At 41.3% G+C, this 27,583-nt stretch overlaps 1 protein-coding gene across 2 annotated transcripts in view; it reads left to right on the forward strand.

Annotated features, from left to right (window-relative positions):
- The first annotated feature begins 637 nt into the window (after window positions 1-637).
- The window catches only part of elavl2 (ELAV like neuron-specific RNA binding protein 2), a 49,634-nt gene continuing 22,688 nt past the window's right edge, over window positions 638-27,583 (forward strand). For both annotated transcript variants that reach the window (XM_064940799.1, XM_064940800.1), the window contains exons 1-2: window positions 638-1,106; window positions 18,185-18,275. In XM_064940799.1, coding sequence (XP_064796871.1) covers window positions 18,204-18,275 — 72 coding nt within the window. In that variant the 5' untranslated portion in view covers window positions 638-1,106; window positions 18,185-18,203. The remainder of the gene's footprint in view (window positions 1,107-18,184; window positions 18,276-27,583) is intronic.

The raw sequence follows: 27,583 nt of genomic DNA on the forward strand, positions 1-27,583 counted from the left end.
ATGACGATTTCAGGATTTCTTCGTGCGGTGTGCATGGAAATACGACAGCAATGCCTCTTATTCTACACACTATTTTGCGTTGGTGCAACATATTGGCTTTTATAATGTGCAGTAAAGATCTGTAGGATATAGCATTTTAATATCGTAGACGTATGGCACACGGAGTAGACTAGGCTATATTGACTTTACTTCACAGCTTTTCAAGTTGGCAGTTTAGATGCCTCAACGAATAACGAAAAGTTGAGAGGGGCTTTAGATTATAGCCTACTTCATTCAATTGAAAATACGTTCCCACGTGTTGGAAATGTGTTCTAACATGATCGACTCTTTCAATAGGTAAAGGATCTTACTGTAACCTATAAAACGGCAAGATTCTAAAGCGTATTTTTCTGTTCAATCCACGACAAATGAATTATCAAGCAAGACATTTTGTCATTCCTGCGTGCCAGATATTATGTGGCAAGTCAGTATTGTTAGACATCAAATTCCATATTAAGGAAAAAAAACATGATATTTTTGAATGGCATCAAATAGAACCAATGAGAAGCCCGACGAGGACGCGTTATAGCCAATTACATTCAGGCACCTCGATGCATCACGGTGAACGGAGCTACTCCGGGTATACTTCCGCGTGCATGCGTGCTCGTGTGTGTAGGTTGAATGGATGAAACAACGAGAGCGGAGAGGTATAGCGTTGCTGTGATACGGCCCTATATATTTGCTGACAGGACTATCTTCCTTTTAAAGACAACCTCCTCCTTACATTGGTTTTCACTTAGTGATGTCGCGTATTTGTGTGGTGAACCTGTAAAGAGCAAGACAGGCAGAAGCCAGCTTTTTTAATTATTTGATTCATTTTATTTCTTCAGTTATTTTGATTTTATTTAATCCATTGGCTGAAAGGGACTCATTTCTGTATTTTGGTTAAATAAATATTTAATTTAATCATTTTATCTTGTTTATGTGTTGATTTCTGTTTCCAAGTTTGAACTAAGAGAAAGGCCGAATTCATCTTTTTATAGCCTATTTGCAAGTGTCTTCTTCATTCTCTATTTTTAAAGAGATTGTTTGGCTAAGGACGTCCGTAACTTTCATTTGTAGAAACGGTAAGACATTTATTCATTATTAGCCTATGTGAAATCGATATTTTGTGACTTCCAAGTTTTATAACAATATGATTGTAGGCTATTGTTTAATATTGTAGCCTGCACTCTAATCGCATGAGAACCATAGCCAAATGTTCCAGTTACATTTTTGTTGTGGTCTATTTTTTTTCCTGAGATTAATTGTGTAGAATTGCGATGCATAAATATGAATATCTCGATTAGATCAATCCATCTGCGCCTAGATTCTTTGCTACCCATGTCAAGCTGCATTGTGTGTCAGGTGAACGCGAATCTTTGGGTTTCGCATGTCTTATTGGTAACCAAGCCACGAGTGTGAATACTACAATATGCATTTGATAGGCTATAGGCAGCGCGTTGTCTTCAATGGTATTGGTTAAACTGGTTATATATTCTGTAGTCTTCTTTTCTATACAATGGGAGTGACACATTTACTGATAAGTAAGCCGGTCTTTGCACATGGATGGTTATTTAGCTTATTACCAGTTTACATGATTAGGGTCGCAATCCCAGACCCTATCCTACGTAACGAGGATAGGTTATGGTCTAAACTGCACGACAAAAGTGGCATAGTTGGGGTTTTTTTGGGGGGGGGGGTCAACTATGGATTGGTGGTAGCCTTGCCTGCTTCATCGATTTAATACTTGGTGCATTAATCTCAAAATACACTAATTGATAAATACAACTAAACACATGTAATGTATGCACTCACTCGTTTGACAATGCGATTTGGATTGGCTATTTTAAACAGGCCCTGGAATTAATTGAAGAATCGATGATGTAGGTGTAAGGTGTGAAACATTTTGCTTGCGAATTCACGTGTGATTTGCATTTAAACCCAGACTACCTGAGACTAGCCTATGCACCACGAAGACCCACATTCAGGTGGATGTCTACCAAAGGAGGCTGCTGAGCGGAGGTTCACTCATAATGGTTGGAACGGAGAGAATGGAATGGCATCAAACACATGGAACCCATGTGTTTTGGTGTATTTCATATTATTCTACTCCAGCCATTACAACGAAGCGGTCCTCCACAATTAAGGTGCCACCGTCTTCCTGTGATGTCTTAAAAAAGGCTGTAAATCAGAGATGCAGTGGTGGGACTTTCAAGGTCTCTATCCATTTTAAAAGCATCATTAAAAGTACCCCAATCCTTTCACCTGCACCCTGCTTTAAATGGGCAATCTGAGATTGATACATCAATTTTAACTTTTAAATTAATTATATAGCCATAGATTATTTCATATTTATACATTCCCCTTAGATCAACTGTGGTACCCCATCAGAACCCAGAATACATTTGTTTACTATTGTTTGTAAACAAACACTATAACCTCAACATGGTTTAAACTATAATTTGAATTTCATGGAGGGTCAGTGTTTGTATCCATTGATCTGTCTAAGAATTCCTCAGCTGTTAACCAAAACAGTGGCGGGAATGGGCTTTGTTTGCTACTGCAGATTGACCCTTCAATTAGTCAAACAGAAGGAACTTCAAATTGTAAAAAGAACAACCACAAAACATGAGGGCAAAAAATAAACAATGCATTGCACTAGGCTACAGGGTCTTCATTTTGATTAATGAATATAAAAAACAAACATGTTTTGCTAGTTTTTCTTTTACTGTCTGGAACCTTGACCTGGATGACCCATGGTCTGTGCACCTGATGCAAATTAAAATGTGCCTCCCTTCTATTTGGGCTGGTTGACAAGTGGAATATTCCAATTCCTACAAATCCAAGTAAGATAACTCTGCTATTGGCTGCCTATCTTGTCGCTTTATTTAGGATGGTTACGTTCCCGCCACTGTCCAACCATTCTCGACCTTGCAAACTTTGGAGAAGGACCGGTCATTAGTTGCATGGACTTTCGTCAATTATACAAATTGTTGTAAAACTGTGTTTATTACCCAAGGTAAGAACTGTAAATAATATTTTACTGTATCCAACGAAGAAGCCAAACCGTAAAAACAACTAAAGAAAATGGCATGCTCTTTCAAATGCTAAAGCTTGCTAGCTAGTTTGGTGGTCGTGAGCCAACCTTTTGCAGGGACATCTCAGCGTGGCTATCCACAGTATATATTGGTTCACTTTCTAACGTCAGCCGGTAACAATTTGCACATGCATGATGTTTTTGCCCTTTTTTGTTGTTGTTAGTCAATGTTTTGTACTGGTCCAGGTAGCTAGTCAATTGTAGCCGACTAACATTTAGAAAGTGAACCAATATATGCCAGCTAACTGAATAGGTCACGTTAGCTGCCGTAGACAATATATTAACGACGTGGCCACACTAGTTAACCCGCTTACGGTTAGTCGAGTTAACCACATTTCAGTCACGGGTTTAGTTACCTGGTTAACTTATTTGATAGGCAACGCAGTGCTATAATGTTAGTGACCAGTCGGCTGAGGAACCTGGGTTGAAATAGTTGACTTTCTACTGCTTCGTTGAGGGCCATTTGAAACAGGCAGCGTGTTTTTAATTAGCCACGGGTCAATTGCTGGCTATGCAGTAACGTTATACCGGCATGCGGTTCATGTCAAGATGTGTACCCACGAGTTGGCTTGTCACACAGTCAATACATGTAATATTAGTACTTGTATCTAGTTTATATGCACAGACTCGAGATAACAAATCACGGGTGCATATTCACCCATAGCACGCGATGTAGGAGACAATTGATTGGTAATGCAGCGCGAGGTCAGCGCATTTGTTACTCGAGCAATTAACGCAGGTGGCAAAGATGAACTAATTGTAATGGCAGCTCTCGTCTCCCTGCATGCAGTGTGGCATTCCTCTCCGTGAAGCGCACACCTTTTGAGGTATATTCCAGCTATTGAGGTAATTGCTGGTTCTGGTTGGTTCGAACTTGCAATCTTTTATAGCTAGCTATGGTATTAAAATATAACATTATGCAGCCCATCCTCATGTTATTGTAAGGCCTGTGTTCCAGGTTGACGCCTCACATGGATGCTTTAATACAACGATAAGGCACGAGGGTGTGTGGTATATGGCCAATATACCATGGCATGACGCAACGCCTTACCGTTATTATAAACGGGTTACCAATGTAATTCTGAGCGTTACAAATACATTAATTGTCATACCCGTGTTATACGGTTTTGTTATACCACGGCTGTCAGCCAATCAGCATTCAGGGCTTGAACCACCCAGTTTATAATTAATCTTAAATGGCCTCCAATCAGAATATGCTTGAATAGAAATAGCACATGAAACTAACTGGGTTCAATGTCTAAACTTCTTAAAATCTAAAACGTGTTATTACTGTATTTATACATTAGTTCACTCGTCTTGTTAAACCATTTGTCCACAGCTCTCATGAAAGTATTGTACAGACACATGGGGAAACAACTTTTCATCTAGTGGTTTATCATTTTCTGTTAGATTCTGTTACTTATTGGTCTTCTTATAGTTCGACCAGCGAAACACTCAGTTGGCATCCCTAGTGCTCACGGTTGTTATCTGACCTTGGGTACTTGAACAAGCAGTGTCTGTCGAGATGCTTCAGCATTGTCTCAGGCGTTTTGTTTTCCAGTGAGTAGGCAGTCTGCAGTGAGTAATCAGTCAGAAGGTCATGAATAGATTACGAATCATCAAGGCAGCAACTGGAAACGTGGCCAGTGAATATTTACTAGGAGGCTGCTGACTCATGTGTCCTCTCTGGTCTTGTAGGGAGGGGTGGTGGGAGGGCGTGGTTCAGTGCTTCCCTCTTGTAGCTAGCTCAAGTCTCATCTCTTCTCCCTGAACAATATTGCCACACTAAGCCAGTGATTCCCAAACTCGGTCCTCAGACTCCAAGGGTTGCATGTTTTTTGTTTTGGCCGAGCACTTAACAGCTGATTCCTGTAATCAACTAATCATCAAGCTTTGATAATTTGGATCGGCTGTGTAGGTTTGGTGCAAAATACAAAATGTGCACCCCCTTGGGGTCCTAAAGACTGAGTTTGTGGAAATGCTGGCTTAGGACAAGGTTAAAAAAAAAAAAAGTAGGTTTAAAATAATTGGTAAGGTGGTAGTTGGTAAATAGAAACTAGAATTTGCTTGCTATTTTTAAGTTGATGTTCGGGGAACATAAATTGAGCTAGTTTCTCTTTTGAATCTTTCCTGCAAGTCTCTAAAAGTTTCCAAGAATTGCTGTTATTCATCGGCCTAAGATGCTGTTTGGGCAATTCCCTTCCTCATATCTCATGTTCCTTCCATGATTTCAACAGATACTGTGAGGGACATAAGAGGGGATACGAGTGGTTGTCTTGCTGTTTTTTTTTTTTTGAGCCCAGACATTTTAGCCTTTTCTAAATAAAAGACTGCTGACAGAACGCTTAAAGCGCATGAGAGTGAGTGAACTTCCAAAGGCCATGTCAGTGTGCAGCCCTGTCAAGAGAAATGGGTTAGTTTACAGTGGGTGGTTCCAGCTGAAAAATGTTACTCCCGAAAATTCTTAACAAGTTCCTCTTCAAAAATTGCCCATTTTTACGTGAACAATTTCAAAATGTGCTTTTTTTTTTTTAAAGGACGTGTGTTACAATCACCACTGGTCAAAACCAAAAAAGGTGCAAAAAAAGGTCCCAGCTCTATCTCCTTCCTTCTCTCTGCAGTGAAGGAAGGTTGAGTCCTGAGGTGTCGATGGTATGTGGGGCTCACGCCCTCGTGCTATATGTTGGCCACAAGGTGTCCCTCCCCACAGTGTGTGCAGGTCATTACCCAAGGCCAGCAGCCGCAGTGTCCTTGGACCTGTATCTGCGTCATGGTAGACCTCCCTCAACTTAAGGCATGTGGTGGACCCCCCCCCCCCCTCCAAATGAAGCAGATGCCGTTTCGACATATCATTATTAGCCATGACTAAACTTCTCTGCCTTTTAATGCAGTGGTCAAAGCGGGTAGCTATAGCCTTATTTTTTTTCCCCATCACACACTCAAGTAGAACTCCTTGGTCTTACGTTATTACTTGCTTGTAAAAATTATTTAGCTTATTAAGTAGAGGTTCTTATTAAAAGGGCTTTATTACAGACTGATATACTCGGTACTGCCAAATTCTCTAAGACATTGGTCGCGGTTTATGGTAGAGAAATTAACATTCTAAACTCTGGCAACAGCTCTGGTGGACATTCCTGCTGTCAGCATGCCAGTTGTATGCCCCCTCAACTTAAGACATCTGTGGCGTTATGACAACTGCACATTTTAGTGGCCTTTTATTGTCCCCAACACAGGGTGCACCTGTAATCATGTCTAATCAGCTTTTGATATGCCAAACCTGTCAGGATTATCTTGGCAAAGGAGAAATGTTCTTGAACAGGGATGGAAACACATTTGTGCATTTTGAGAGAAATATGCTTTTTTTGTTCGTATGTAGCATTTCTAGAATTTTATTTCAGCTCATGAAACATGGGACCAACACTTTACGTGTGTGTCGTATTTTTTTTTGTCCTGTCTCTCAAAAGGTGCCATTTCCGTAACTATTGCAGTGCTGTAATAGCAAGAGTCGTGTGTGTGTGTGTGTGTGGGGGGGCTTGGTTGTCTTAGCCAATTTGTGGTGGTAGAGTAGCTACTCCTGTGATGTGAACAAAAGAAATGTCAGGGCTCATTGTAAGTGATGAAGTGCTATGCATTAATGTTACAGGACACACACACACACACACACACACACACACTGAAAAGGGCCCTTTGGAACACCCTGACCTTATCAACACAAAACTATGATTCTCCCGTAGTCTAGTACGGCCTGTGCATCTGCATGCTCCTTCCATGAAGTGCTAACTGCAGTCCTAAGAGATCAATAGTGTCATTTAGCTGAGAAACACTGAGGGGCTGGTTTTGCCGTCACTTTGAAGTGGGTGGCTGACGATCTAGTTAGCAGATGTTTGTTTCGCATCAGCATTGATTCAGAAACGTTCTTTCAGAAATATTGTATACCTAGAACATGGAACGCCGTTGAACCTGCTTAGTCCAGGCAAATGAGGCCCTTTTATCTACTTCTCCCCAGAGTCTGATCTCGTACATAAAGGTTTTATGTATCTGCGTCCAGTATGAAGGACATTAGGTGTTTTCGCTAGTTAGCAATTGCGCTAACGCCAGTTAGCAGCTTCCTTCAAACTGCACACAGACACATGAAAAATGTTACCCATGAGTTCATCTGACTGAGGAAGTAAATAAAAGGTCTCGCTGCCAAAATCCTGAACTATCCCTAACTCACATACCCAAGTAGACTTACGTTAACAGTGGAAACTAATAGTGCAAAACCTACTGCTAATATCTTCAACTCTGTACAATGCATTTGTACACTAACTTGTTAGTCAGTGGCCATTGCAAAGCACTCACCAGAGAAACGTGATTAGGCTACTCTGTTTTTCACAATCTGAACACACAGCATGCTCCGCTCTTTACTCTGAACTGCCTAGTGTAGTGGAATTATCTGGCCCATACGCTACCAGGGTTTTCCACAAGTACATAGAGTAGCCAGCCAGGCGTCCCCGATCCATGAGTGCTTGCCCCCCCCCCTCCAGGGTTAGATATTTTAAATGTTTTCCTCCATCCGAAATACACAGCGAAATGGAGAACTTTATCACGTGTACGTCCCATATAGAAACAATTTGTGACCGTGTAGAAAGACACCATGTACAGTTTTAAATGTATGAATTCAATGTATTTAGTAGTTTTGGGTATCGTCTCGGGCTCTAGGCATATATGATCAGAACTATTTTCTAAGAGAACATTAAACCTGTCTACCTGATTAGTCCTATTTACAGTTTTTACCTGCAAGATATGAATTGTCACTGTTCATGTTATCTATTAACCTCTAGTGACACCCCATCCCGTGAATGGGACTGTTGTCATCATCTGACACTAATTAGCATAAAGCAAAGGATAGAAAAAAATATTCCTATTCATGAAAATCACAAATTAAATATATTGAGACGCAGCTTAAGCCTTTTGTTAATCACCCTGTCATCTCAGATTTTCAAAATAGGCTTTACACAAATGCTTGTCTAGCTTTGGCTGTAAGTTTATCGATAGCCTGGCATAGCATTTTGTCCAGCGAGCAGCAGGTAACTTGGTCACGGAAATCAGAAAATCAATCAAATTAAATTGTCACTGTTCATGTTATCTATTAATAAAAAATGGCCCACCTTTTTATCTTGAAAAATTTAATTAATGTTTAAATTGAAAGGGTCTTCAGTCTTAAGCAGTGATCTAAAGTGCCACCAATTTGGTCGCATATGCAACTAGATATTTTGCTTTGTGACCAGGAGTTTTTATTTTATTTTGGGCTATGGGACTATGGAAAAAAAAAAGTCTCCCATATAATGATTGTAGTGTTGAGTGCCCGAGACGAGCAAATGCAGAGTCGCTAGCGTCTTGGTCGCTCCATTACTACAGTGAAGACGGTTTCCTTCTCGTTCAACCAGGTCAACAGATCTGACCTAATATTACAGAGCGCAACATTTTTTTAACTTCCTATAGCGGCTCACTGGGACTGTTTTTTTACATAGACTGGGACTGTTTTTTAAAAACATTTTTTACATTTGATTCCTCTTTGGTCAATCGTGTTATCTCGTTGGCTAACTAGCTAAACCTGGTAACCTTAACAGTATATCCATACATTTGGGGGCACAGCGAGAACTTGGATGTTCTTAAAGAGACGGTGTACAATTTTCCATGTAATGGCGTCTCAACAGGAAATGCTTGTGCTTTTAATAATAAATAATATATCCCATTTAGCAGACGCTTTTGTCCAAAGCGACTTACAAGTCGGCTGGGGCCACTACTTTTTTACATATGGGTGGCCCCAGCGGGAATCGAACCCACGACGCTTGGCGTTGCAAGCGCCATGCTCTACCGACTGAGCCACACAGGACCCTTTTACACAATGTAGCAACCTAATATTCCACAAATGAAATCTCAACGATGGGTATTGGTATGAACATTATGGCTCTTTTATAATAAATATGTATTTACAGGGTTACATATTAGTTTCTAGCCCACCACACGCTACAAAAGTAGCCTTTATTGGGCCGATATGAATTGTATTTATCTCAATCAATAAAAATAAATCTTACTTTGGTGTTCCTTACTTTGTTGGGACTATCAGTGCCACGTTTTTATTTATTTAGAGCCCTGGTCTTATTATATATTTATGGTTTCATGTAGCCCAAATGTAATAAATTATCATTAGGTAGGGCTCTATTAAAATCAGTTTTTGTATGATTCCATCTTGGGCTTTATATATTTTTGTCCACAATGTTCAAACCAGGAGACCATGTTGAAGGTCTGGGGAGAAATATGATGAATGTAGATTTATGGGTGTAGTTAACATTCTTAATTCACACTTAGCGAGAGGCAGTTATTGTATAGCGATGTGTTTTGTAGCGCACATTTTAATGGTCGAGTTTACAAAGCAAGTACCCACTAGATTGAGTTAAAATAATCATCGTCATTCTGACAGGTAAGCGTAGGCTACTTTGTCGTTAACATTTTGAGAAGGTTAGCCTGTTTTCACTAGCGTCATCGCTAACGGCTACACAGAGGGAGACGAGCGCGTCGCAAACGGCGACGTTTCTCATTGCCTCTTGAGAAAGTTGCAGGAAGTATGAATCATGGATGCATTCTGTTCATGTTTTATGATACACTTGGGCAAATTTAGTTAATTTTCAATCCATTTAGTTGGTTCCCTACTAAGAGAAATACTTAGAATATTTTTTTAATCCCGTTTCAATGCCTGGATTCCGTGAGGGCCGTAATGGTCCTATTTGGAATGAGGCTCTCCACTACCTATTGTTCCTGCAGTGATGATTTGCCATCTTCAAATGTTTACATATGGTTTTTTAGCAGGTAATCGCCAACAAGTCTAGGTCTACCAGTAGCATATGCAAATTTAAGGAGCTTAAGACTGTCAGCCAATCAACATTCAAGGCTCGAACCACCCAGTTTATAATATTATATATCCATCCACATTGCAGGATTTGAATGGCAAAAGGGGCGTAGGAGAAAGACTATCCAATCGGACACCTTTAAAAAAAAAAAAAAAAAAAAAAGTCAACACTTGCTGTTCACTTGTCAATCAATGGACTGCGCCACAACTCTGTGGCTGGCTGTATGAAACGTGCAAGATAAAATGTGTCAACAATTTAGGCTAAGTGGTTTTAGATTCATCGGTACCACTTGCATTACATGGGATGTGCAAATTCACTAGCGTCATGCTTTTCCCCCTCCTCCGTGTAAAGACATTTTACTGCAACCAACCACAACACCCACAAATTGTCCCGGGAGGCAGGAGAGACTGCGTTTCCCTGTCATTGCTTGCTTCGACAGGCTCCTATCCTATCAACAGATCGCGAGAAGATGCATATCGCTCATTCTAGCTTGAGAGCGTTCGACGGACTATTTTTAAATGAAAAGTTAATATGAAGTCGGAAAAAAATATATAGTCTGACCACGTAAAGGCTGGCGATAATGGAAAACACTGGGTTGCAGCTCTAGTTAAAGTTCTATTAATGAACTTTAACCTGTAAGTATTTGTTGGAACTAATGTTATTTCTGTAAATGCTTTTATTGCATTGAATTACAGGCTGTAATAAATCTTTAAATTGTTTTTTATTATTCTCATGTTAGTAGCAGTTCTTTTGTAGTTGGTAATTCTGCAGTGGTAGAATTCTTTGTCATAAAAAAGAAAGCATCACGTGCACAATGAGTCTATTCTTAGGGGAAAAATGAAAGCTGCATATCTGTTATTAGTCACCACCTACACGTGTGTGTGTGTGTACTAAACAAAAATATAAGCTCGACATGTAATGTGTCCCATGTTTCATGAGCTGAAATTAAATTAAAGATCCCAGAAATTTTCCATACGCACAATTTATAATTCTCCTTTTGCCAAGATAATGCATCCACCTGACAGGTGTGGCATATCAAGAAGCTGATTTTAAACAGTCATTGCATTAGTGCACCTTTAGGCTGGGGGACAAAAGGTCACTCTAAAATGTGCAGTTTTGTCAGACCAACACAATGCCACAGATGTCTCATGTTTTTTGAGGGAGCGTACAAGTGGCATGTTGACTGCAGGAATGTTTCCAGAGAATTTAATAGACATTTCTCTAAAATAAGCCGCCTCCAACATTGTTTTAGAGAATTTTGGCAAGAGCACGTGTATGGTGTCGTGTGGGAGAGTGGTTTGCTGATGTCAATGTTGTGAATAGATTGCCCAATGCTGGGGTAATGGTACACATTTGCATTTTATCAATGGCAATTTGAATGTACAGAGACCCTGACGATATCCTGAGGCCCACTGTCGTGCCATTCATCCGCCGCCATCACCTCATGTTTCAGCATGATGATGCTCGGCCCCATGTCGCAAGGATCTGTACATAATTCCTGGAAGTTGAAAATGTCCCAGTTCTTCTGTGCCCTGCAGACTCACAAAGTATGTCACCCATTTGCGCATGTTTGGGATGCTCCGGATCAATGTGTTCCAATATCATCAATTTGGCGTTTGAAGAGGAGCGAGACAACATTCCACAATCAACTGGCCTGATCAACTCTATGCGAAGGAGATGTGTCGCGCTGCATGAGGCAAATGGTCACACCAGATACTGACTGGTTTTCTGATCCACACCCCTACTTAATTTTTATTTTATTTTTTAAATAAGGCATCTTTGACCAACGGATGCATATCTGTGTTAGCCATGTGACATCCATAGGAGATTAAGGAATTTATTTCAATTGACTGATTTTCCTTCTCTATGAACTGTAACTCAGTGAAGTATTTTGAAATTGTCACGTTTTTATAGTTTTGTTCAGTGTATTTTAGCAAGAACCTTTTCACTGTAATGCTGTCGTGAAAGCGGTGTACTCCGTTTGGAGCTAATCGAGAGTTCAGAGGGATTGCAGCATCCACAGGAGGCCATTGTCCCCACTGTCTCTATTGATTAACTGGCATGATTCATTCAGTAGAATGTCTTTCCCACTTACAAACACCCCAGCAAAGTGTCTTCTGAACCCTATTAATTAGCCTGGACACTAATCAATGAGACAACCTGCACCCCCCCCCTTGGCCCTCCAAGACCAGGTTTGAGTAGAGGTACGTAATCCGACTTACTGAAACGACATGTAGCCTGGAGCCAGATTTCAGTAGTTGCTACACTAACTTTGTATGAAAAATATGACCGAGCCAGTAGGTTCTAAAAGGGAGCTGGTCATGAAATATTGACTTGTAAGAGGGTCAGAAGTAGACATCCTTTCACCTTTTATTTAAACTGATACATTTACTCCTTTTTAAATTAAGCTTTCTCTACAGTCTTTGCCAGGTGTTGTTGCTTTTCATGACGTGCATAGCCCCCCCCCCCCTGTGTGAAAAGGGTTGTGGGATTCAAGAGAACCAGTAACTAAGCATGCTGCATTTTAATTAGTCTTTTTAAAGGGAGCCTGCTCAGTGAGGTAAAATGGAGGTGGATGGGTTTAGCCTAGCACACTGGTTTAAGACACAAACACAAAAACTGCATTTTATTATTATTATTTTTTTAAAGAACTGCTCAGCAAGGCCTCCAGGGGGACAAGATGCACCATGCTCAAATGCCAGGATGAGGCTGCTGGTTGGCTGCACATGCACAAAGCCTGTACTGGGACAGATTTTGAGGCAGAGCCTTGCCAAGTTCCATTTTCAAAGTGTTTATCTAAATGAAATATTCGTGCCTTGTAGCATTGTCTCCAGTGGGACAATGGCCAATGTTTATACTTTGTACTTCTAATTAAAGGTGACGCTAAGAATGGGAGGTGACATAGCAAGTCTTCCCTCAACATTTTTTGTTTGTTTGGTGGCACCGTTGTCTGTTTTGGGCCAATTTGGAGAGACTAGGCTTTTTTGTTGTTGTTGTTGTTGGATTTGTTGGGAAGTAATGTTAACGTTCTATTAGGGGAGAGCGAGTTGATATGTAAATGGACTCCATTCCCTTGTTCTCATCTGCACTGACCTGTGTAAAAGGTTGACCGGGATGAAAGCATTATGGGGTTTTACCTTTAACCTGTTGCATTATTTTCACTTCAGGGTCCTGTATTCAGTGTTTCACACAAGTGCTGAACTAGGATCAGGTTCTGCTGATCTAATCGGTTAATCTGATCCTAGATTGCTGTGAACACGGTGCCTGTTAAGATGTGGGGGGGGTGTAGCGGTGCCTGTTAAGATGTTGAGGACGGGGGGGGTAGCAGCGGTGCCTGACTTTACAACCTGATTTTCTTATAGTATTCTCAGCTTAATGTATTTTTTTTAATTTACTGATGTGATTTATTTCTGAACAAATCATCCAGGTTTCAGTGGAGGCTGCTGAGAGGAGAATGGCTCGTAATAATGGAATGGTATCAAGCACATGGAAACTGTGGTGGATGTATTTGATTCCGCTCCAGCCATTGGGGGGGGGGTTCTCTTCTGCACTGTTCAACCAATCCAGTAAATGTGTAGGAGGAGTTTGTTGTTGGACTCTGCAGAGGCTCCAGCAAGAGTGAAGGCAGTTTTCTGTCAACCTAGGAGGTGACAGATGGAGCTCTTGTGAAGTTTGTCTTTCGGCCGCACCCGTTGGTGACAGGTGTATAAAGTCAAGCACACAGCCATGCCCTCTCCGAAGAGAAACATTAGCAGTAGAATGGCCTTAGTGAAGAGCTCAGACTTTTTTTCAATGTGGCACCGTCATAGGATGCCACCTTTACAAAAAGGCAGTTTGCCAAATGTCCCCCCCCCCTTTGCCAGAGCGTCCTTGGTCGACCATAAGTGCTGTTATTGTGAAGTAGAAACGTGTAGGAGCAACAACGGCTCAGCCGCAAAGTGGTAGGCCACACAAGCTCACGGAATGGGACCGCTTAAGTGTTTGGCGCGTAAAAATTCTGTCCTCTGTTGGAACACTCACTACAGAGTTCCAAACTGCGTCTGGACACAACGTCAGCACAATAAATGTTTGTTTGGAGCTTCATGCATTGGCATTGAGCAGCCGCATACAAGACTACGATCACCATGCTCAATGCAAAGCGTCGACTGGAGTGGTGTGACGCTCGCTGCCATTGGACTTTGGATCAGTGGAATCTGAGTTTGGCTGATGCAAGAAGAACACTACCTGCCCCCAATGCATAGTGGCAACTGTGAAGTTTGGTGGCAGATAAATAATGGTTTGAGCCGAGCCCATAAGTTCCATTGACTGGGAAACCTTAATGCAACAGCATGCATACAATGACATTATAGACAATTCTGTGCTTCCAACTTTGTGGCAACAGTTTTTGTTAAGTCCCTTTCCTGTTTCAGCATGACATTGCCCCCCCGTGCGCAAAGTGTGTTCCGTACAGAAATGGTTTGTCGATTTGGTGTGGAAGAATTTGACTGGCCTGCACAGAGCCCTGACCGAAACCTCAACGAACACCTTTGGGAAGAATTGGACCGCCGACCTCAGGCTAGGCCTAATCGAGGCAAGTCCCTGCAGCAATGTTCCAGAATCTAGTGCAAAGCCTTCTCCACTCTTCAGGGGCTGTTTATAGCAGCAAAGGGGGGACCAACTCCATATTTATACCCGTGATTTTATAATGAGCCGTTCGATGGGATGTTCCACACACACTACAAAAGTGTTTTCAGTAAACCAGCCAGTTCTGACGGTTGACTTATTTTTTTATTTAAATTTAATGACTCAATGGGTTATCAACCTTGAGGTGAAGTGTTGGCCCTACATTGATATTTGGTCTGGAGATGAAAATGAAATGAATCCACTGTTTTGATCATCTGAAGGGCTGTCATTTCATGATAAAAGCCACACCAGTCAGATGAAGGGCTGTTCAAGCATGACTAAGAGCAGGAAAGCCAGAGTACACACCATGTTGGAAATAATTATAGTCCCGCCATGTTCAGCCTAACTGATCTCATTATGGTGTCCTTGTGACTGCCACTACTGTTGTAAAGAGCTGTGTAATTCTGTGCGGTCAGCTGTAGAGCCCTAGTTTAGTTACAGCATTGACCTTGGTAGAGGGGACATTACTACCTAAAAGCCTGTTGGATGTTGCCTCACTGTAGAAGTTTGGCATACTCTGTTGGTTTTAGGTTGACTGTCCTGGTTGCTGGCTTTGGCTTTTTTTTGACTGCCTGAAACAGAAATCTAGGGGAAACATGCATTGTGATAATACCCTAAATATTCATTGGAAATGCTGCCGTCTAACAACTTAGCCTTCAACCTGTTGCTCAACTATAGTTATCTAACAAGAAAACACGCTAGCTTGGTTTTGTCTCATCAAAATTCAATAATTTGTAATCTTCCTCAGGGCAGCAGGGTAGCCTAGTGGTTAGAGCATTGGACTAGTAACCGGAAGGTTGCAAGTTCAAATCCCCGAGCTGACAAGGTACAAATCTGGCGTTCTGCCCCTGAACAGGCAGTTAACGCACTGTTCCTAGGCCGTCATTGAAAATAAGAATTTGTTCTTAATCGACTTGCCTAGTCAAATAAAGGTAAAATAAAAAAAACAACACTTGTAGCCAATGGGTAAATACAGAAAGGTTTGTTTCAATTGAGATGTTAAGGTATGTCATGTGGGTTATGATGTACAGCACTAAGAATCACAGGTAAAACTGCTATTCTTTTTCAGCTTTGTCCGGCTAAGTAAACATAAGTGACTATTGGAATTCATGGGGAGACTATAAACCATTGATTAAAGTGTGTTTGTTTCAAACAATTCAAAGCAAGTTGTCTTTTCATAGTTCAATGTCGGTCTGTTGCCAGTGGCAACATTGCTTCTGGATTGCACTTTTGTGCATGTATTTGAGTGGGCTGCAGATTCTCGTGTGTATTAAACTGCCCGTTGTATCGAACCATTTTGCAGTTGTGACATCAAACAGTCCTGTTCCTACCAATAAAATATAGATTTTTAAAATGCAACACAGGGGCTTAGTCTTGTGTTCATATTTAAAGAAATGCATACATGAATTGACCTGTCATTATCCCAAACATCATATTGACATTGTAAAGTAGAACGTGCCGGTCATCAGGGCTCAGACATCACTGTAACACATTAGGATTTTGACATTTTTTTTGGTTCTGCATTGGTATTATCAGTCACAAAGGTAGTGGCTTCACAATAAGAGCCCATGTGTGCTGATTGCACGTTTGCACTAAACTGAGTAGCACTTGATACATGTACATTGAGCAAAAAATATAAACGCAACATGTAATGTGGTTGGTTTCATGAGCTGAAATAAAAGATCCCAGAAATGTTCCAGACAAACGAGAAGCTTATTTCTCCCCCCAAAAAATGTGACATTTGTTTATCGCTGCCAAGATAATCCGTCCACCTGACAGCTGTGGCATATCAAGAATCTGCTTAAACGGCATCATCAATACACAGGGGGGACCTTGTTCTCGGGACAATAAAAGGGCACTAAAATGTGCAGTTTTGTTACAATGCAATGCCACAGATGTCTCAAGTTTTGAGGGCGCGTGCAATTGGCATGCCGACAACAATGTCCACCGTTGAATGTTCATTTCTCTACCATAAGCCGCCTCCAATGTCGTTTTAGAGAATTTGGCAGTACCTTCAACCGGCCTCACAATCGCATACCACGTGTATGGCATCGTGTGGGCGAGCAGTTTGCTGATGTCGACATTGTGGGAAAAAATGCCCCATGGTGGGGGTTATGGGGCATACATAAGCTAGACAATGAACACAATTGCATTTTATCGATGGCAATTTGAAAAGCACAAAGATACCGTGAGATCCTGACTCTGCCGCCATCACCTCATGTTTCAGCATGGTGAAGCACAGGCCAAGGTCGCACTGCTCTGTACAACATTCCGGGCTGAAAAAGTCAGTTATTCCATGGCTTTTGCATACTCATCCACCCATTGAGCATGTTTTGGATGTTCTGGATCAATGCCCACGGCGGCGGTTTCCAGTTCCCTCCAATATCCAGCCAAAACTTGCACCGCCATTGAGGAGGGGGACAACATTCCACAGGACACAATAAACAGCCTGATCAACTCTATGCGACGGAAGTGTGACGCTGCATGAGATATGGTCACACTAGATACTGGCTGGTTTTCTGATCCACCTGACCCCTACCTTTTTTAAGGTATCTGACCAACCGATGCATATCTGTATTCCCAGTCATGTGACATCCCATAGATTGGGGCCTAATTAATATTTTTTAATTGGCCAATTAAAATGTTTATTTTTATTTTTTTATTCTATGAACTGTAACACCCTTTGAAATGGTTGCCTCTATTTTTTTGGGGGGGGGGGGGCAGTGAGTTAACACTTCCACTGCTTTGAGAGGTTTCCTTTCTCCAAGTCATGCTTAGCTTTGTTTTCTGGTTACATTTATAGCAGCATTTTTTTTTCTTTTTAACTAGGTGATGTTTCCATTTGACTACAGCTTTAAAAAAATATATCTCCTTTTAATACCATAGTCTCCAGAGGGAGATCTGTCATGCTTTGTTGTGGGTGAACTGGACCTTCCTTAGATTTCGACTGTGGCCAAACGTATCCACTTTGATTATTAGTGATTTTGATGTAGCAAGGCTTGGATTTACCTGACTTGCTGTGGTTATAACCTGGCGTAGGGTTATAAAGACCTGACTGTAGCCCAAAGTGTCATGTGATAAAGCAAAAATGTAATTTTGAATGACATCAGATTGGGGGGGAGGTGCTTTGTGAGCTACTTGATCATTGGTTAGTGAATGTCAGCATAATAAAAGCATTGGCTCTATATCGGGCGAGCTTCAGATGTAAGCTGTACTGTGCAACTCTATGGGTTTTTACTCTTGACGCATCCCATCCATTCAACTAATTACATTTATCATTACTCATGCTTGTTGTTCCTGTTTTGCGTGACCTGATTTATATTTTTTTCTTTCTTGATTCTAACTCCCTACAGATATTTCCTCCCGTTTTCATTTCTGCTCCTTCCTAAAGATGACTTACTTATTATGACCTCCCCTCTCCCAACAATGAAGTGATTTCCCTCCCCCCCGCTGACTTGCTTTTGTTCCGTTGAATCTAACATGCAGTGCTTCTTGTGTCCCATGTTTGCAGACGGCAACTCCAAACTAACATGGCAGTCAGACTGTGCGACGTGGCTTCTCTGCTTAGAAGTGGTTCGTGGGCGACAGAGCCTTGGACTGGGGTTGGTTGCACTTCATCTTCAATTCATTTGGGCCAATTTTTTTTTTTTTTTTATATATTTTTTAAAATGCTCATCGTGTCAGGCCATACCAAGGACTGACTAGCTCTCACCAATTTTGCCAGAAATGTCTTTTGTGTTCAAAATTAAGCTAATTTACGGTTGCTTTTCCACTTTGGTTACGAGAAACTTGTGGTAGTCTGTCCATTTGGTATGGTCTAAAACTGTCACTTTGATAATGACTGTGAATGTATGCACTTAAAGAAGTATAGCATTTGAAATACTTGTAGGGAGATGTAGTTTCTTTTGTAGAAGTATGACATTCTATCCCTTTGCACTTTTTTGTTTTTGTAGTCCCAGTATTTTCACGGTTGTAATCCAGCAACTATTTAATATTCACAACACTGACTTGAATGATGGAGATGACCTACTGATTTTCACGGTCCGTTAGGGCTGGGAATTGCCAGGGACGTCACGATACTTAGGTGGCGATAGGATATATTTTGTGATTTCTTTATGTATTTTGATTCAATATTGCGATTTGCTGTTCCAAACATATTGCTCACTAGGTCTGCTGCAGAGATGTGTGATTTTGATCAGTCATGGAAATAAATGCTGAGAAATAGATGGCTCACTATTTTCAAAAATGGAGAACAAGCTACAGGATGAAAAATACCTGAGTTTTGGCGAAGTTCCTGCCAACTAGCGCTGGCAAACGCAACCTAGCAAAAAATGAATCAATCCTTGGAGTCAAAGTAGCGATATTTCGGCCAAAATAATATCGTGATATGCCCCCCTTTTTAAAATTATAATTACCCCCCCCCCACACACACACAAATCATTACTATATATACGGTCGTGGCCAAAAACATTGGCACCCTTGCAATTTTTTGTCAAATAATGCCCCATTTCTATCAGAAAACGGAAGTTAACATAGAATTTAGGTTGGAGTCATTAAAAATCGTTTTTCAACCACTCCACAAATTTCTGGTTAACAAACTATAGTTTTGGCAAGTTGGTTAGGACATTTTTCCAACAATTGTTTACAGACCAATTTAATTCATTATCACAATTCCAGTGGGTCAGAAGTTTACATATAGTGAGTTGACTGCCTTTTTAAACAGATTGGAAAATTCCAGAAAATGTCATGGCTTCTGATAGGCTAATTGACATCATTTGTGTCAATTGAAGGTGTACCTGTGGATGTATTTCAAGGCCTACATCTTCACACGGTCCTTTGCTGTTATTCTGGGATTGATTTGCACTTTTCACACCAAGGTATGTTCATCTCTAGGAGACAAAACGCGTCTCTTTCCTGAGCGTTATGACAGCTGCGTGGTCCCATGGTGTTTATACTTGCGTACTATTGTTTGTACAGATGAACGTGGTTCCTCCAGGAGTTTGGAAATTGCTCCCAAGGATGAACCAGACTTGTGGAGGTCTACAATTATTTTTCTGAGGTCTTGGCTGATATATTTTTTCCCATGATGTCAAGCAAAGAGGCACTACGTTTAAAGGTAGGCCTTGAAATACATCCAGGGACACCTCCAATTGACTCAAATGATGTCAATTAGCCTATCAAAAGCTTCTAAAGCTATGACATAATTTTCTGGAATGTTCCCAAGCTGTTTAAAGGCACAGCCAACTTAATTCATTAACTTCTGACCCACTGGAATTGTGATACAGTGAAATAATCTGTCTTAACAATTTTGGGATAAATTATGTCATGCACAAAGTAAGGTCCTAACCAACTTGCCGAAACTTAGTTTGTTAACCAGAACTTTGTGGCGTGGTTGAAACACTTTCTTAAAACTTGTTTATGTAAACTTCCGACTTCAACTGGATGTATAACACACAGTGCATTCTTACGTTACAACCTTATTCTAAAATGGATTAAATAATTTCCCTTCCATCCACAAACTATCTTCAAGGAATACCTAGGATAGGATAAGTAATCCTTCTCACCCCCCCCCCCCCTTAATGACTTAGATGCACTATTGTAAAGTGGCTGTTCCACTGGATGTCAGAAGGTGAATTCACCAATTTGTAAGTCGCTCTGGATAAGAGCGTCTGCTAAATGACTTAAATGTAAAATGTAAATGTATAATGACAAAGCGAAAACTGTTTTTTAAAGTTTTTGCACATTTTTATGAAAAATAAACACCTTTTTATTTACATAAGTATTAAGACCCTTTGCTATGAGACTTGAAATTGAGCTCTGGTGCATCCTGTTTTCATTGATCATCCTTGATGTTTCTACAACTAGGGAGTCCACCAGTGGTAAATTCAATTGTTTTGGACATGATTTGGAAGGTCCCACAGTTGACAGTGCATGTCAGCGCAAAAACCAAGCAATGAGGTTAAAGGAATTGTCCGTAGAGCTCAGACAGGATTGTGTCGCAGTACAGATCTGGGGAAGGGTACCAAAAAATGTCTGCAGCATTTGAAGGTTCCCAAGAACACAGTGCCCTCCATTCTTAAATGGAATTTTGGAACCACCGAGACTCTTCCTAGAGCTGGCCGGCCAAACTGCACAATCAGGGAAGTAGGGCCTTGGTCAGGGAATTGACCAAAAAACTATAGTCTCTCTGACAGTTCTTCTGTGGAGATGGGAGAACCTTGCAGAGATGGTTTTCCTTCTGCAACACTCTACTAATCAGGCCTTTATGGTAGTGACCAAATGGAAGCCACTCCTCAGTAAACAGCACATGACAGCCCGCTTGAAGTTTGCCAAAAGGCACCTTAAATAAAACACTTTAATATATATACTGGGCAAGTCAGATAAGAACAAATTATTATTTACAATGACTGCCTCATCCTGCCTAACCTGGACGATGCTGGGCCAATTGCGCGCCACCCTATGGGACTCCCAATCACGGCCGGTTGTGATACCCTATTTCAAATCCAGGCTGTCTGTAGTGATGCCTCTAGCCTTGAGATGCAGTGCCTTAGACCGCTGCGCCACTCGGGATCCCTAAAGTACTGTCGGACACAAGATTCTCTGGTCTGATGAAACCAAGTTGGAACTAATTGGCCTGAATGCCAAGTGTCACATCTGGAAGAAACCAGGCACCGCACATCACCTGGCCAAAACCATCCATACCGTGAAGCGTGGTGGCAGCATCATGCTGTGGGGATGGTTTTCAGCTGCAGGGACTGGGAGACTTGTCAGGATAGAGGGAAAGATGAACGGTGCAAATTACAGAGTTCTTTGCAAAACTGCTGTGAACCTTCGCCCCGTCGGTGGTACAGAATGACCCTAAGCACCCAGCCAAGACAACACAGGAGTGGGTAGTCTCAATGTCCCTGAGTGGCCCAGCCAGAGTCCGGACTTGAACCCGACCAAACGTCTGAGACCTGAAAAATAGCTGCGCAGCGATGCTCCTCATCCAACCTGGCAGAGTTTGAGAGGATCTGCAGAGAAGAATGGGAGAAACTCCCCAAATACAGGTGTACCAAGCTTGTAGCATCATACCCGCAAAGACTCGAGGTTGCCAAAGGTGCTTCAACAAAGTACTGAGTATTTCATAAAAATAAATGTATAGAAATTTGCAAAAAAATCTTAGCCTGTGTTTGTGTCATTATTGTTTGTGTGTAGATTGAGGGGAAAACTTTTGAATCTGTTTTTAAAAAAAGGCTGTAACCTAACGATGTTGAAAAAGTCAAGGGGTCTGAATGCTTTCCATATGCATACATACTGAACAAAAAATATAAATGCAACAATTTTCAAGTTATAGTTCACATACATAAATTGGTCAATTTTTAAATGTCATTAAGCCCTAATCTATGGATTTCACAACTGTGCATGGGTGTAGCCACTGGGACACCAGGCCCAGCCAATCAGACGATCCCACAGGTGAAGTCAGATGTGGATGTCCTGGGCTGGCTTGGTTAAATGTGGTTGTGCGCTTTTAGTTGTACGTTCTGCCAAATCCTCAAAAAAAACAACGTTGGAGGTTATGGACATGAAATAATCATCCAACAGCTCTGGTGAACGTTCCTGCAGTCCGCATGCCAATTGTACCACTTTCTCAACTTGAGACATCTGTGAAATTGTGTTGCGAGACCACTGCACATTTTAGTGACCTTTTGTCTCCAGCACAGGGTGCACCAGTGCAATGATCATGCTGTTTAATCAGCTTCTTGATATGCCACACCTATCAGATGGATGGTTTATCTTGGCAAAAGAGAACTGCTCACTAACAAGGATGCAAACACACATTTATGCACAACATTTGAGAGAAATAATATTTTTGTGTGTATGGAACATTTTATAGTATCTTTCAGCTAATAAAACATGGGACCAACACTTTACATGTTACGTTTATTCTTGGTGTGCGTGTATCTATATATCCATCTCTACATGACCAAAAGTATGTGTACATTTGCTCGTTGAACAACTCTCATTCCAAAATCATGAGCATTAATATGGAGTTAGTCCCCCCCCCTCCCACTTTGCTGCTGTAACAGCCTCCACTCTTCTGGGAAGGCTTTCCACTAGATGTTGGAACATTGCTGCTATAACAGCCTCCACTCTTCTGGGAAGGCTTTCCACTAGATGTTGGGACATTGCTGCTATAACAGCCTCCACTCCTCTGGGAAGGCTTTCCACTAGATGTTGGGACATTGCAGCTATAACAGCCTCCACTCTTCTGAGTAGGCTTTCCACTAGATGTTGGAACATTGCTGCTGTAACAGCCTCCACTCTTCTGGGAAGGCTTTCTACTAGATGTTGGAACACTGCTGCGGGGACTTGCTTCCATTTACCCACAAGCATTAGTGAGGTCGGGCACTGATGTTGGGAGATTAGGCATGGCTCGCAGCCTGCTTTCCAATTCATCCCAGTGGTGTTCCATGGGGTTGAGGTCAGGGCTCTGCAGGCCAGTCAAGTTCTTCCACACCGATCTCGACAAACCATATAGTATGTCACTTTTGGGGCGGCAAGTAGCGTAGTGGTTAGTGTTGGGCCAGTAAATGAATCCCCGAGCTGACAAGATTAAAATCTGTCGTTCTGCCCCTGAACAAAGCAGTTAACCCACTGTTCCCCGTTAGGCCGTCATTGTAGATAAGAATTTGTTCTTAACTGACTTGCCTAGTTAAAGGTAAAATCATTTTAGTTAATATAAATTTCTGTATGGACCTGGTTTTGTCATGCTGAAACAGGAAAAGGCCTTTCCTAACTGTTACCACAAAGTTCGAAGCACAGAAAAATCTAACGTCTTTTCATGCTGTCGTTAGGATTTCCCTTCACTGGATCTAAGCGACCTAGCCCGAACCATGGAAAAACAAGCCCAGACCATTATTCCTCCTCCAACAAACTTTACATTTGGCACTATGTATTGGGGCAGGTAGAGTTCTTCTGGCATCCGCCAAACCCAGATTTGTCAGTGTCAGATGGTTCAGTGTGATTCATCACTCCAGAGAACGCATTTCCATTGCTCCAGAGTTAAATGGCGGCAAGTTTTACACCACTCCAGCCAATGCTTAGCATGGTGATCTTAGGCTTGTGTGCCGTTGCTCGGCCATGGAAACCCATTTCATTAAGCTCCCGACGAACAGTCCTTGTGCTAATGTTGCTTCCAGAGGAAGTTTGGGACTCGGTAGTGGGTGTTGCAACCAAGTACAGACTGTTTTTACATGCTTCAGCACTTTGCGGTCCCATTCAGAGAACTTGTGTGGCTTACCACTTCCCGGCAAAACCGTTTTTGCTCCTCGATCAGGGCTCCCCAACCACCTTCCTGGAGATCTACTGTCCTGTGGGTTTTCAGTCCAACCCTAATTTATCACACCTTGATTCTACTAATTTAGCTGCTCAACAAGACCTTAAGTAGCCAAATCAGATATTCTAAATTATGGTTGACTGAAAACCCTCAGGACTGTAGATCTCCAGGAAGAGGGTTGGGCAGCCCTGTCCTAGACGTTTCCACTTCACAATAACAACACTTACGGTAGACTGTGGCAGCTCTAGCAGGGCAGAAACCTGACACTGACTTGTTGGGAAGGTGGAATCCTATGACGGTGCGACATTGAGTCACTGAGCTCTTCAGTAAGGCCATTCTCTCTGATTCAGAGGTTGGGCAAAAATGCGGACGACAAATTTCATTTGAAGGCATTCAGTTGTACAATTGATTAGGTATCCCCCTTTCCCTGTCACTCAATCAGGCAGACACAGGTGCCAGTTCTCCGGCAGATTACTGTTCATTTTCAAATTGCTATCTGCAAAATGCTAGTTAGTCTTAGCAATGCTAGTTAGTCTTATGCAATTCTGGTTAGGAAACTTTAGCTCTAATACAGTGGTGGTATACCTAGATCTGCATGTTTGTGCTACCGCATGTTCTGAATTGGACAGGAATGGGATGAGAATTCTCAGTGTTCAAATGTCACTAGGGTCCCCTGGGAAACACTATTCCAATCATTGCTACGATTCTAACAGTTCACCCAAGTTTGTTTGGACGTCTCAATAGCGATATTTGGTCAACATTTAGTTGCAAACAACCTATTGTGCAAACCTACCACAGTGCAGAATCTCACTTTAGTTGACCATTGTTTTCTGCCAGCTTGATATCCACTTGACATTACAATGAAGAGTTTCTCATATTGGCCTCTTAAGAGGAAAGGACCGCAGCCTGCAGTAACCATTTTGGTTTCTCTTAACACGTGTCCACTTTACACTGATTCAAAGGCAGTCGATGCACCTCTGTCTCATATTTGAGATGCCATTTGAAGGATGGGTTAGTTAAAATTGAAGGATTTATTTATTTCTGACAAGTCTTGACCAGGGCCAACACAACTTCCTGGTTCCATAATTAGTTAACTTGATTACAGTAACACATTGCACTTTTCATGGTCCTTTTAATGTCCCATCCCTGTTACATGAAGGGAAATTACACATTGCTGCTGAGACTATAACCTCTGCTATAGTCTTAGTGAAATTTATATAGGCCCTAGGCAGAGGGCACATAGTTTTCGCCCTTCTGGAAACTTCTTAGAACTAAGGATCCAAATCACTTTTTTTGCGCGTGTTTTTTCACACTAAAGTTTTTCACTTTGTTTTGTTCTCACCCTCCTTCTGAACCCTCAACCCATTTGATCGACATGATGTACCCTATGCCTACCTCTAAAATTATATATATATTGTTCATTCAAATCACCACCAGGTTTTTTTTTTCAGCTGTTCAGAAATAAATACAAAAAATGACTACTGTTAAAAAGGGTGTCTCACTTAGCAATGTCCTCGTTTTTGGAGGAAACTAAAGATCTCGTACAACGCTGTGTACTACTCCCTCCATGGAACAGCGCAAACTGGCTCTAACTTGAGTAGAAAGAGTGGGAGGCCCCGGTGCATAACTGAGGCCAGCATCCCGGAGCTGCCTCTTCACTTTTGACGTTGAGACTGTTTTTTTGCGGGTACTATTTAATGAAGCTGCCAGTTGAGGACTTGTGAGGCGTATGTTTCTCAAACTAGACACACTAATGCACTTGTCCTCTTGCTCAGTTGTGCACCGGGACCTCCCACTCTCTCATGTTAGCGCCATTTTGTGAAGGGAGTAGTACACAGCATTGTATGAGCTCTTTAGTTTCTTGGCAATTTCTCACATGGAATAGCTTTCATTTCTCAGAACAAGAATAGACTGAGTTTCAGAAGAAAGTTCTTTGTTTCTGGCCATTTTGAGCCTGCAATTGAACACACAAATGCTGATGTTCCAGATACTCAACTAGTCTGAAGAAGGCCAGTGTTATTGCTTCTTTAATTAGCACAACAGTTTTCAGCTGTGCTAGCATAATTGCAAAAGGGTTTTCTAATTCTCAATTAGCCTTTTTGAAGTGTTAAACTTGGATTAGCTAACACAACATGCAATTGGAACACAGGATTGATGGTTGCTGATAATGTGCCTATGTAGATATTCTATTTTAAAAAATCAGCCGTTTCCAGCTACAATAGTCATTTACAACATGAACAATGTCTACATTGTATTTCTGATCAATTTGATGTTATTTTAATGGACCATAAGGGCATTTCTTTCAGAAACAAGGACATTTCTAAGTGACGCCAAACTTTTGTGTGTGTGATGAGAACAAATATAAATGCAACATGTAAAGTGTTGGTTTCATGAGCTGAATTAAGAGCCCAGAAATTTTCCAGATGCACAAAACTTATTTCTCTCAAATGTTTTGCGCAAAAAGGTACCGTGACGAGATCTTGAGGCACATTGTCATGACCTTCATCTGCCACCACCACCTCATGTTTCAGCATGATGATGCACGGCCCCCATGTCGCAAGGATCTGTACACACTTCCTGGAAGCTGACAATGTCCCTGTTCTTCAGTGAGCTAAATGTAACACATTGAGCATGTTTGGGATGCTCTGGATCGATGTGTACGACAGCGTGTTCCAGTTTCCGCCGATATCCAGCAACTTCGCACAGCCATTGAAGAGTTGGACAGCATTCCACAGGCCATGATCAATAGCCATATCAACTCTGTGAAAATGTGTTGCAAATGGTGATCAAATTTCTGATCCACTCCCCTACTATTTTTCTTTTTTGTATATCCTGCACAGAAATCATCTGTCTTCAGTTCCACATATTCTGGAACCGCAGCCACCAAATTATGTAATGGGGATACAATAGCCTATGCCTGTAACACACAGATCTGGGAGGGATGTGTTTTCAGGTTAAATTATTTATGCCTAATAGTAATAACCTTGAGTACTCTGTGATAACTAGCATAGTGTTCAATAGCCTTTTTATAAATGGATGTTCATCTAATTGTATTCTGTTGATTTTTACAGTTCAGGTCCAACTTTACTCTTCCCAAAAGTGAGGCTTTAAGCGTGATATGGCTTCAGTTTGAATGCCATGTGAAGAGCATCCTTTAACTATCTAATTTGTCAGCTGTTGGATTTATTAACATTAGCCGGCTTCAAATACATGTGTATTTGAGTATCTGGTATTTAATATACCTTTTTTTATTTATGTGCGCATTTAAATATACAAGTGTTTTTATTTGAGTATTTTAAGGGTTATTTGTGGAAGTTTACCAAAATTGATATTTTACAGTTTTCAAATACCCTAGAGAGGTTAACCCCAGTATGTGGGACGCTAGCGTCTGGCCAATATCCAGTGAGGTTGCAGCGTGCCAAATTCAATTACAGAAATGCTCATTTATAAAAATTCAGAAAACAAAACATAGGTTTAAAGATTAACTTCTTGTTAAACCAACCAGTGTCATATTTATAAAATGCTTTTTGGCGAAAACATACCTAGCCCAGAACACAGCCCAGGTTGACAAATTATTACAAACAGTAACTA

This window comes from Oncorhynchus masou, chromosome 27, assembly GCF_036934945.1.
Source record: "Oncorhynchus masou masou isolate Uvic2021 chromosome 27, UVic_Omas_1.1, whole genome shotgun sequence".
In the NCBI taxonomy this organism is placed as follows: Eukaryota; Metazoa; Chordata; class Actinopteri; order Salmoniformes; family Salmonidae; genus Oncorhynchus; species Oncorhynchus masou.